This window comes from Pelophylax lessonae (genome assembly GCF_965119305.1).
Source record: "Pelophylax lessonae genome assembly, chromosome: 4".
NCBI lineage: Eukaryota > Metazoa > Chordata > Amphibia > Anura > Ranidae > Pelophylax > Pelophylax lessonae.
In genome coordinates this window covers 500,473,040-500,485,353 of record NC_138771.1, presented here as the reverse complement: position 1 = coordinate 500,485,353, position 12,314 = coordinate 500,473,040, and the positions used below count along the sequence as shown (strand labels likewise).

At 45.0% G+C, this 12,314-nt stretch overlaps 1 protein-coding gene across 3 annotated transcripts; it reads right to left on the bottom strand.

Annotated features, from left to right (window-relative positions):
* Positions 1 to 4,332: 4,332 nt before the first annotated feature.
* On the bottom strand, positions 4,333 to 12,166 carry RHNO1 (RAD9-HUS1-RAD1 interacting nuclear orphan 1). 3 transcript variants are annotated; one of them, XM_082257216.1, is made up of 3 exons: positions 12,155 to 12,166; positions 11,222 to 11,527; positions 4,333 to 5,008 (listed from the first exon to the last, which is right to left on the bottom strand). In XM_082257216.1, the coding sequence occupies exons 2-3, from the start codon at positions 11,387 to 11,389 to the stop codon at positions 4,442 to 4,444; spliced, it is 735 nt and encodes a 244-aa protein (XP_082113342.1). In that variant the 5' UTR covers positions 11,390 to 11,527; positions 12,155 to 12,166; the 3' UTR covers positions 4,333 to 4,441. The 3 variants fall into 3 exon arrangements, with proteins under 3 accessions (XP_082113342.1, XP_082113340.1, XP_082113341.1); XM_082257214.1 differs by lacking the exon at positions 12,155 to 12,166 and adding an exon at positions 11,990 to 12,145; XM_082257215.1 differs by lacking the exon at positions 12,155 to 12,166 and adding an exon at positions 11,615 to 11,661.
* Positions 12,167 to 12,314: the final 148 nt, after the last annotated feature.

Sequence of the window (12,314 nt, the reverse complement as noted above, 5' to 3'; positions counted from 1 at the left end):
GGGGAAAAAAATTGGCCTTCAAGAAATATAAATCAGAGGGCACTGTATCGGCCTTCCAGCAATACAAGGAGGAAAATAAGAAGTGTAAACACGAAATCAAGATGGCTAAAATCAACTTTGAGAGACAAATAGCGGAGGATAGTAAAAAAAACCCAAAGAAATTCTTTAAATATATCAACAGCAAAAAAACTAGGGCAGAGCATATTGCACACATAATTAGCGATGATGGGAGGATGGTTACAGAGGACACTGAAAAAGCAACCGTGCTGAATTCTTTTTTCTCGTCAGTCTTTACGCAGGAAAAGGAAGGGTACACTGACCATGACTGTATGGTTAGTAGTAATACACAGGACTTGCCACTATGGCTAACAGAGGGGGAAATCAGGGAAAGACTGGATAAACTTAACACAAACAAATCACCAGGCCCGGATGGCGTACATCCGAGAGTGCTCAAGGAACTCAGTATGGTTATATCTAGACCACTGTTCCTGATCTTTGCTGACAGTATTAGGACAGGAGATGTACCAGGGGATTGGAGGAAGGCTAACGTGATTCCGATATTCAAAAAGGGCCAGAGACATATCCCGGGAAATTATAGGCCTGTCAGTCTGACATCAATAATATGTAAACTTTTGGAGGGGATGATAAGGGACTATATCGTAGAGTATGCTAAAGATAACAACATCATCAGTAGTAACCAGCACGGGTTTACAAATGGGCGATCTTGTCAAACCAATCTCTTAGCATTCTACGAGGAAGTGAGCTGTGAGCTAGATAGGGGGAGACCAGTGGATGTGGTGTACTTGGATTTCGCTAAGGCGTTTGATACAGTTCCCCACAAGCGCTTAATTTATAAAATAAGGTCTGCAGGTATCGACAGCAGGGTTTGCTCTTGGATACGGAATTGGCTAAAAGGCCGTGTCCAAAGGGTAGTAATAAACAGCGCATACTCAGACTGGTCTGAGGTAGTAAGCGGGGTGCCCCAGGGCTCAGTCCTGGGACCAACCTTGTTCAATTTATTCATAAACAGCATTGAGGACGGGATCAGTAGTTCGTTATCAGTTTTTGCAGATGACACAAAATTGGCCAGGGCAATAACTGCACAGCATGAAGCAGATATCCTACAGAATGACCTGGACAAAATTACGGAGTGGGCAACGACATGGCAAATGAGGTTTAATGTGGAGAAGTGTAAGGTTTTGCACTTGGGGACCAAAAACATAAAAACACAATACACGTTAGGAGGGGAACCCTTGGGGGAATCAAAAATGGAGAAGGATCTGGGAGTCTTAGTTGATGATAGATTAGGCAACAGCATGCAATGCCAAGCGGCAGCTTCCAAAGCCAACAGAATATTAGCATGCATAAAGAAAGGGATGTATTCCAGAGATAAGACTATAATCCTTCCACTTTATAAAACTCTGGTCCGACCGCATCTGGAGTATTCTGTCCAGTTCTGGTCGCCAGTCCTCAGGAGGGATGTGTTGGAGCTGGAGAAAGTCCAGAGAAGGGCAACTAAACTGATTAGGGGGTTGGAGGACCTTACCTATGAAGAGCGGCTGCAATCGCTCGATTTATTTTCCCTGGAGAAAAGACGTCTGAGAGGGGACATGATAGCAATTTATAAATATCTTAATGGGGATCTCAGCTTAGAAGAAAAGCTGTTCATTCGAAGGAATTGCATGAGGACTCGAGGACATACAATGCGATTAGAGGAGAAGCGTTTTAACCTCAGGCAACGTGGGGGGTTCTTTACTGTTAGGGCTACAAGATTGTGGAATTGTCTACCACAAGAGGTGGTTTCTGCGGGTAGTATGGTGACTTTCAAAAGACTCTTAGACTTACATCTCAAGGATCAGGAGATTGAGGGCTATGTTAGATGATTACAGTCACACACACCTACACAGGTTGAACTGGATGGACTATTGTCTTTATTCAACCTCACCTACTATGTAACTATGTAACTATGTAACTATGTAAACCCCCCCATGCCAGGAATGCAACTTTTTTTGAAACAGTTAAATTGATGAGTTTAGTTCCGCTTTAAAGTTATTTAAAGATTCATCTTTTTTTACAGCAACACTTCTGCATAAATTACTGTTACACAATAGACTGAAAGTGTTACTAAACCCAGGACCCTGCAGCCACTACATCTGGTCTCCCACAGTACACAGAACATGGAAATGCAATTATTTTGGTGAATATAAACTAGGGTTGCAACTAACAATTAATTTGTATGTCGACTAATCTATCGATTATTTTTACGATTAGTCGACTAATCTAACGATTATTTTTATTTAATTTTTTTTGCTTAATTGAGTGTTTTTTTGATTAGCTAATTAATCCTGTAATTAATACAGACCCCTTAGTAAGCCCCCTCCCAGTACAGACCCCAGACTGGGATGGGGTCACTCTGGGATGGTGGTGTCATTCAGGGATGGTGGTCACTCAGGGATGGTGGTGCCACTCGGGGATGATGAGGGTCACTCGGGGATGGTGGGGGTCACTCAAACTTCAATAAGGAAAGGTTTTATATAAAAAGGTCATTAGAATGTTCATAATGGGGGGAGGGGCACCAGGGAAAAGCAAATGACAAGCAGATGACACTTCAGCTATAACACTAATTGCAATGAAATCATAACTGCGCTCCTTGGAATGAATATCTGCTGACATGCAGGGTTATCCTGGTATCCCCGGTATAAGCAGTGCGCTGTAATACTTGCCTGTCCCAAGCTCACAGAAAGTGCGGCGCCTCTTCCCTGACCACGTGTGCGTCTCACCGCCGATTTGCGTTCCACCCATAGCAGCTCTCCTATTGGCTCAGAACGCCCCATTCCATCTAAAAGCCAGCCAATCATCGCCAGCAGTTCTCCAGGCGCCAGAGATCAAACCTTCCCACAATACCTGAATGTGTTGCAGCAGAAGCTGTGGCGGAGTACGGGGGAGCAGGAGACGGTCAGCGCTCACCTCGGTGTGGACGGAACCGGGGGGGGATTTCACCCGGCCGGCAATACTTTAAGCAGCGCTGCAGTCGGCCAGGGGGCGTGTGAAGTCACACGTTGACGCCTTTCACGCACGTCGCCGATTTTTTGTAGTCGACGCGTCGTGGCAGCCCTAATATAAACTGATAAATACTTTTTCTCATCAGCAATATATAGCAGTCTTGTAACTTCTATCAGTGTCTGGATAAAGCTTGTAGGAGGAGTTTTCATTCTGCTCTGACTGTCCCATCAGGCTGAAGGACCTTTGACTCTGTCTGGACAGTGCTGATTGGCCCTGTGCTGAGTACATGCACACTCCAAAGAAAGTTAAAAAAAAAAAAAAAAAAACTTTCTAGCAATACACACCAAACTGAGCCTGTGCAGCTTGTCCCCTAGCCTCTGTTCTATCAGGAGATGGTTTGGGGACAGTGGAAGAAGGGGAGGAACAGAGAAGACAGGGTCAAACAGCCTTTTTACATAATGCAGAGGATTAACCTCTTAGGTTCCACAGTAAGTATAACAAGCAAACTTTACTGTATATATGGACTGATTTTACTGTTGTGGGTTTAGGAATACTGTAAGGGTTCCTTCTCACAACATTCAGAATTACTCACTTTTTTGCATAGTTCTGCCCCTTCTTGCAGGTGTCCGTTTGGCGCTTCCCTGAATATCCAGGTGATGAATGCAGGACTTTACCCATAAAAACTTGAGAAAAAAAGAATGCCCTTTAGCAAGGAACATACATTCTACATTAAAATTGGAGGTGCTCACAGGGCTGGAGGAGAATTTCCGGGGACCACTGAGGGTATAGGGCAGAAGGGATTTCAGTTTGGGGCAGATTGCCTCTGCATCTCCTCCAGCGGCCGTGATTTGCTATCATCAGTAGGACCGGGACATCTATGCAGATTTTGCATTTGAGCATACAGTACATGTACTGTAGTTAAAACAATTTTAATTAACTGCCCACTAGATACACACACACACACACACGTGGTGGGGGAAATCCCATGCGATTCAGGCAGGAATCACAGCACGTGCCTGTTCAAATCGCATGCGATTCTTTGCAGTTCAATTTGCGCACATTCATTTTGTATTGACGCAAATCGCACTGCACAATATCAGTTTCGGTGCCGATACCAAACATTTGCGTGAGTATCCGTACTCAAGCAAATGTTGGTATCAGCACCGATACCGGTATTGGTTCATCCCTACAAAAAAGGTAAATACACTTAACCTTTAAGAAAAAAAGGAACCCAACATCAAGACACCTGATAACCTAGCATTTTCAGCAATGACCATCCGTGGAAGTTAAGGGCTACTGGGTAAAAAAAGAGCTGTATCAGTCAGTATGGAAATCAAGTGCATTCGTAAATTTAATATCATTTTTTGTTAACATTAGTATTCCTAGTCCCATTTCATCTCCAGGATATCATAAATTTCTATTTACAGAGGTCCAAATCTTACAACTTCACCTGGATCTGGCTACTTTGTAGCCTGCCCCGGGATTTCAAGTATTTCATTAGTCCCTGTCGTCTCCTCCATGTTACACGGACCCCGTACTCATGCTCTGGAGTATCCTCTGCCAGCACCTGCCCGTTCCCCTGCGGTGTGTTGGCTGCGTCCTGTGTGGCATCTCTCCTGGAGACTGGTGTTGGTGGGTCAGCTGTGGCAAGCGCCAGTGATGTTGTTCGTGTTGGACCTGCATCTGGAGTCTTTATATCTGGTGGACTTGCAGGGTTATCACACGAGCGCTGAGGAGATTCCGGCACGGGGGTTTGTAAAACCAGCTTTTGTTTGGGCCTCCTCCTGGCACAGAATGACTGAGTTTGTATTACACTAGTCGTATTCTGACTGGTAAACGATAATGAAGGAAATTTACAGACACTTTGTTTCCTTGTTGCCGCTCTGAGTGTGTTCCGACTCGTGTCTCCAGGGCGGCTCTGTAAAGTGGTGTTGGAGGATGTGTGGCGGAGACGACGTCGTGCTGGGAAATGCAGTTCTACAGGATGTTCAAATTGTGGAGACACCTATATGTGTGAGAAGGATACAGTCAGTTATCGGACAGCTGAATGTACAGGCTTGTATACATAGGCGTTAGATCCCAGCTTTACTTCCCCCATATTCTGCATGGTTAAGGCCTCATTTACATGGGCATGCTAAAGTGTACACCTGTGTGAGGCTGCATTCACACCTGAGCGTTACATTTTTGAACATTTTGTCAAGCGTTCGTATGCGTGTCTTTAAAGCGTTTTTGAGCTTTGTCGTTATTTTTTTAGCCAATAAAAGAAAAATGTTTTTTAGCTTTTTCATCTGCTTTTATTAATTTTTTATTTATTCATTTTTTTGTAAGGGGTTAAAGCGGAGTTCCAGTCTCCCAAGTCAATTTTTTTTTTTATTTGCACTGTAATTTAGTAAACTTTCTATGCAATATTTAAATAGTGATATTAATGTAGTCCTTTTAAAGCGGAGTTCCGGGCACAAAATCGATCTTTTTTTTGTGCCTGTCCGCTTGTTCACCTTCACCTGAAACAGAATTGGATAGTTAGGTTTTTTTTTTTTTTTTGTACTCACCTTGTAATTGTAGATCAAAGATACTCACCTATTCTTCACTTCCTCCCTCTGTGCCGCGGCTCCGCCGTCACTTCCGGGCTTGCAATCATTCCTGGGAGCTGAACGTCATCGCTCCCAGGAATCAATGCGACGGCACCGGCCCCGCTCGTCACTTCCGGAAGTGACGCACCGGAAGTGACGAGAGGGGCCGGTGCAGGCGCATTCTGGGAGAAGAGGACGCGGAAGACACGGAAGAGGATCGCGCTGGCTTCAGCTGCCCACAAGAGAGATGGAAACGCTGTGGAAGAAATTTTATAAGTGAGTATTTCTTCTTGCAGATAAGTGCGAACCGGGACAGATCAGAGGCTAGCCATTGTGGAATGTGCTAGCCCTGACTGTCCCGGGGGTATGTTTATTGAAAAATGGTTTCTGTGCCCGGAACTCCGCTTTAACTTAAGTTTAAATTAAATAAAACTACTTGGATCTCGGGAAGCAGGCAGTGTCCATCTCCACTGTGGGCAACTGAAGTCCTCTTGAATCCATTTCCGGGATTTGGTGCAGCTGGCTACCACCCAACATGCACCTCCTGATCTCACGCCTGCGCAGTAATGCCACCGTGCTGTGCTCCTTCCCCCTGACATGTTGCCATAGCAATGGCGGCGTCCGTGGTAGTTCCTGCCCAGATTGCTGTAGCAACCTGTCAATCAGCGGACATCACGTTCTCGTGATTCTCCCGTTCATGTAATTTCCTGTCGAGAAATAGCGCGAGATTTTGATAATAAGAGACTCCCATGCACTCTTGGGATACAGGACGCCGATATCCCAGGTGTTCATGGGAAGCACCTAATTACGTCATCTTCAAGGCAGCCAGAGCCAGAAGTGCTCCAGAAAATAAGGAATTTAGAGGTATTTCGAAAATGAAAAAAAAATAAATAAATAAAAATAGTTACCATTTAAAAGCGAATGGAGGATGGGCATTGGATTTGTAGCAAGTGACAATGCTTTAATGGTTAGGGTTTAACGGTTAGGGGTTAATTTATTTTAAAGTTAGGTTTAATGTTAGGGGTTATCAGTGTTAGGGGTTTAATGTTAGGGGTTATTAGTGTTAGGGTTTAATGTTAGGGGTAACATGAGGGTTAGGTTTTATTTATTATTGGTTTTATTTTATTTGATTAATTATTTATATTTAATTATTGTATTGGAGCAAAAAAAAGCTCCAGAACTTTTTTGAGCTTTAGACGGCTTGTGGAGATGTGAATCAACTCCATAGTGAATAACGGATTTGTTTTTTTCCCCCCTCTTCCAGCGTTTTGAAGCTTCAAGCTACAAAACGTTGATATGTGAATAGGCCTGTGGGCCTGGTCTGGCCACACGGGATGCTCAGGCATTCCATACCATCTGCATGCATGCAGTCCCGATCATGACAAAGCTGCTGCTCCCAATCTGATATCTGTGGGGTGCAGGTGTTGGTCCCAAATGCAGACCATGTCTGTTTGGGGATCTGCACCCACACACTTGTCCAACTGGGAGCAATGTTTGTGCAGCATTTGCATCCCAACTGACATGAATGGGAGAGAACCCCTGTGCATCTCATGCGGGTAAAAATGGCCCTTACAAGGGTGTACACTTAAAGGGATACTAAAGGATAATTTTTTGGGGTTAACCCCTTCGCGCCGCCGCCTCCCGACCCTTTAAGAACTTCTAGAAGCCAGGAGGAGGCAATTCGGACCATGTGCCCACCGTGATTGGCTGTCACATGATTGGAAAATTCTTGATCGCAAGTATGCAACAGGAGCTTTATCAAGATCAGAAGAAATGGCTGCACATCACTGGAGTTCCAAATGCCTTTATTGTGATTTCCAAAGTGGCACGACAAAACACCAACCAGTCCAGGTAGACGCGTTTCACACACTACAACTGTGCGAAACGCATGTACCTGGACTGGTTGGTGTTTTGTCGTGCCACTTTGGAAATCACAATAAAGGCATTTGGAACTCCAGTGATGTGCGCCCCTTTATTCTTATCTTGACATTGTTCACAGAGGCGAGCTGGTGCTAGCACTCATGTGGAGGTTCCATCAGATTCACTCATCTCACCTGGAGCAGCAGATCTTGCTTACTTTCATTATGCATCAGGAGCTTTCCTGTCCCTGCCGATGACTTTACTGAGAGTGCGAGCTCACAGCACAGCTTTGTGTTTACACAGGGACTCAAATATATGTGGTCTCTCCGCGTTAAAGACCATCCACCAAGAGGCCCCATATATACATGCGGCAAAATAAATAAAAACTACACTTACCTGCTCTGTGCAACGAGATTGCACAGCGCAGCCCCGATCCTACTATTTGGTAGGCCCCCGTCGGTGCTGCCTTCTTAGCAAGCCACATGCTGTGGAGGTACCTGTGCACATGTGCTTCAGAGCTGGGCTGTGTGTGCCCATAAACACATACAGTAAGCCATGTCCTCACTCCCTCACAGGAGTTTGACTGACAGTAACCTAAGGCTCCCGCTGCTTTGCTGTCTCCTGTGAGATCAGGAAGCCTGAGGAGCAGTGCTGCAGCCAGGACAGCACTGGATCGGTGATGGGAGTCAGGGAAGCGTTTAGGGATAGGTGAGTTTAACAGATAGTGGGGTGTTTTATACCTTAAAGCATGGGTCAGGAACCTTTTTGGCTGAGAGAGCTAGGAACACCACATATTTTCAAATGTAATTTCGTGAGAGCCATACACTATATTTCAGGGGTCGGGAACCTTTATTTAAGTAACACAGTGGCGAATTGCATAAAATGGCCTTGTTATTAAGGGGTAAAATCTTCCAGGGCTGAAGTGGTTGAATGAGCTGAAATATTAAAGTTGACTTCCCCTGTTCACACTAGTGTGATTTGCAGGGCACGACAATGGAAAGGAGAAATAATCTTAGCGCAAACAGAAAGTGGATGTGTAGCCCATATGTGCCAAAATGTCAATGCCTGGGAAAAAATTCCACTATATAGATGGCTGCAGGCCGGCAGCACTTCTTCAGGGAGGGTATTTGGGAGCCTCTGTAAACTGTGAATAAAAGATAAAAAAGAAGGTGCAGGCTAGCCTATCATTTTTTGCTTTCTGTGCTTCCCTGTCTCAACGTAGCAATTGCAAATACATTTTCTGAAAGAGTATTTGAAATTACTTGAGACAGGAGAAGCACAGAACGCAAAATATTTACACTGACGAGTCTGACTGACTGACCTGTCGCTTCAGGACCTCCCTCGGCTCTACGCTGAGTCCGCGCTGCCGCCTGGAGAAGAGGGAGGTGGCCGGTGGTGGGTGGAGTAAATTTAGGAGCGGAGGAGGAATTTGCAGAGTTGTCACCAGGAATTTGACCATTGCCCTCGCTCTCCCGCTGTCAGGAGATGACGCTGAGGTCATGTGACATCACCGGTTGCTAGACGCCAAGCGGCATACTAACAACCAGTGTGGCCACAGCGTGCAGGCATGGACTCGACTCGGGGCTAATAATGATATACTCATAGCAGGAGACCCTATTTGTCTGCGAGCCAGATGCAGCTATCACAAGAACCACGTCTGGCTCGCGAGCCATAGGTTCCCGACCCTTGCCTTAAAGTGTAAGGAAGGACAAATATTTTTAATTTTTATTTTAGATAGAGCAGAGAGGGATTAGAACACATAAGTATTTACTGCCGCATGTGCAAGGGAGAGTCACCCCCTCTCTTTGTCCTGCTTACCATTATTATCAAAAAGTCAAAGTAAAAAAAAAAAAAAAATCCTAAGTTTTTGGTTGACACCTGAACAGTAATAGAGCTCAAATCTACCCATGGAGACATTAGTTCTGGTGAGACCCTGGGACCCCCTTACTTTCAAAGGATCTCCTCTCACTTCCTGTTTTGGCTATGGGACACAAAGTGAGAAGAAATCTCCCTAATGGGACACAGATGGCAAAAAACTGACAGGGGTTATAAATCTCCCTTTCGCTATCCAAAAAGAAAAAAAAAAAAAGTTTTGACTATAATTACACTTTAAAGCGGTAGTATACCGCTTTTTTTTTTACTTTTACCTACAGGTAAGCCTATAATAAGGCTTACCTGTAGGTACAATTAATATCTCCTAAACCTGCACGGTTTAGGAGATATTTGCAGTGCATGCAGCCGCTCACGAGAGCGGCACATGCGCTCTGAAGGTCCGGCGGACCTTCAGCTTCCCTTGCCGGGAGCTTGCCGGAAAATGACTCCCGCACGCATGCGCAGGAGTGACGTCATCGCGGCTTCCGGCCAATCACAGTGCCGGAGCCGCCAAACCCGGAAGAGACGGCGAGGGATCATGCGCCCGCAGCGATGTCCGTGTCTGGGCTTCGTTCTGAGGTAAGTAATACATAATGAGCTAGTATGCATACTAGTTCATTATGCCTTTGTCTTGCAGGTTTTTTTTCTGTTAGTGTTTTTGGGTTTACAACCGCTTTAATGCAGGGGGTACATTAAAGTGTGGGGGTCTACAAACTTTATTAAAAGGAAAGGACCAGTTTACTGTCCTTCAGACTTTAGGGGGGGGGGGGGCGGACTATGGCCAGAGAGAGTAAACAATGCCTGATCATTGATATTAGGGGGAGAACTAGTTGGTGGCAGTAGATAGAATAATAGTGCCCCATTTTTATTGTCAGTGGAAGGAATTACGTCCCGTAGTTGTGTCAGTGAAAGGAATAGTGTCCCATTGTGGGTGCCAGTGGCAGGAATTATGCCCCACTGTTGGGGTCAGTGGCAGGAAAAATGCTTTAAAGGCTAGATAATGTCAAGCAAATGGCAATATCCAGCCCTGGTGGCACAGTTCAGAACCACTTTAATGCAGAGGTGACCAAAGGCAGGTTTATTGCCCTAACGCCTTCTCTGCATTAAGGTTAAAAAACCTTCTGAATGTAGTCCTTTCCCTTTCCCCATTGGCTCCTGCTGCCGTCAATCACAGCCAGTGACGAGAGGGCAGAGCCGAATCCTGCTGACACATTGGAGCAGGGAACCAAGAAGAGGAGGATCGGGGCTGCTCTGTGCAAAACCACTGCACAGAGCAGGCAAGTATGGCATGTTTGCCTTTTTTTTTTTTTAAATTAGGTAAAGGTTTATTGAGAGGTCACGAATTTGTACAGCCAGACATTAAAAGTACATGTAGTTCACACATTTTATATCAATTCCGTATACCATGATTATAGGTCACGCCACTGAAATGATTTAGGTGTCCTTTAGAGCCATATCTAGGGCTGTGCCCTGTTTGTCATTTTAAAGAAAAAAAAATGTATGCTAAGTATCAATTTGAGGTACAGAAAAAAAAAAAAAAACACGTTTTTATTTTAGAACCAATTTTAAATATGCCATGTGAATGAAGCCAAACAGAACTGCAGGTTATAAAGTTTATGTAGAGCCAAAACTTTTTTTAAGTTTTAAAAAAAAAAAAAAAGAAGAAGAAAGAAGAAGAAAAGGGGTGTTACCTGTGAGCTTATTTTTTGCCATCTGTGTCCCTTTGAGGAGGAGATTTCCCTTCACTTCTATTCCCGAAGCCACAACAGGAAGTGAGAGGAAATCTCTCCATAGCTGTGCTTATACCAGGGTTTCTCTCTGTGTTCTCTACTCTATCCAAAACGTTAATAAAATCAAATAAAATTATATATATATATATTCTATTTGCCTCTTTATGTGACCAAGTGTAAATTTACCCAAGAAGTGCATGCGTTGTCATCCAAGGGCTTGGTGGGCACACATATGGGGTTTTCTGCCTTCGGTGGAGCCGTGCCATACTCATGAATGGGACCCGGCTGTGGGCTCTCCAGAAAGATCAGGCGCCCTTTCCGCGGGTTACAAGCAGTCCGCTTCTTGGCAGGCATGAGCAGTCAGATCCTGGCCAGGTGGGAACCACATGGTGAGGTGATGCAGAGGATCGGCCATACACAGCAGCAACCAAACATCCGATATCCAATGGCTGCAGGTAAGTGATGGCTAACTGTTCACAGCAGGTCCCAAATCTGAAAAAAAAGATTCAACAATAAAGTCTACCTAATGTCAAAGCTATTCTTCTTTAGATTGGAGTGTAATGGGGTTCAAAGCCCTACCATGTTTGTCTTGCTGTGTGTGACCCCACTGGGCAGATTCACCTTTCTGGTGACGAGAGAGAGAGATCCAAAATTTGTCAGAGTTGTCACCAGAAAAGGAAGTAAGAGGAAATCTAACAATGGGGACAACCACTTAGTCTTAGAGGGGAACCAACCTCTCCCTATTGCTATGGGAACAGTGTCTACAAGCGATACCTGCGGTCTGCTATAGGGATACAGTCAGTGTCTTTGAATTGATACCTGATGTCTGCTATAGGAATACAGTCAGTGTCTTTGCATTGATACCTACTGTCTGCTATAGGAATACAGTCAGTGTCTTTGCATTGATACCTACTGTCTGCTATAGGAATACAGTCAGTGTCTTTGAAGTGATACCTGCTGGTTGCTATGGGTGATGACACCCCGCCTCACTCCCCTAAGGAGTCCATGTGTGCACAATGGATCAGTATTTCCGATATTCTGTACAAATAGATCCCGCCCCCCTCTGGAAATGATTGCTTGCCAGGAGAACAAACAGCCCTACCAAACCCAACTCCTTACCCAAATCTCCCGACTCTCTCCTCTCCCTCCGCCCCACTTCACTGCCTGCTCTCCCTCTCATTGGCTGCTACGCCATGTGACCTCCAGCTCTGTCCCGTCATTGGCCCCAGCTGCTCCTTCCCTAAACGGCTGAGCGCCGATTGGTCGCTGACGAGGAGAC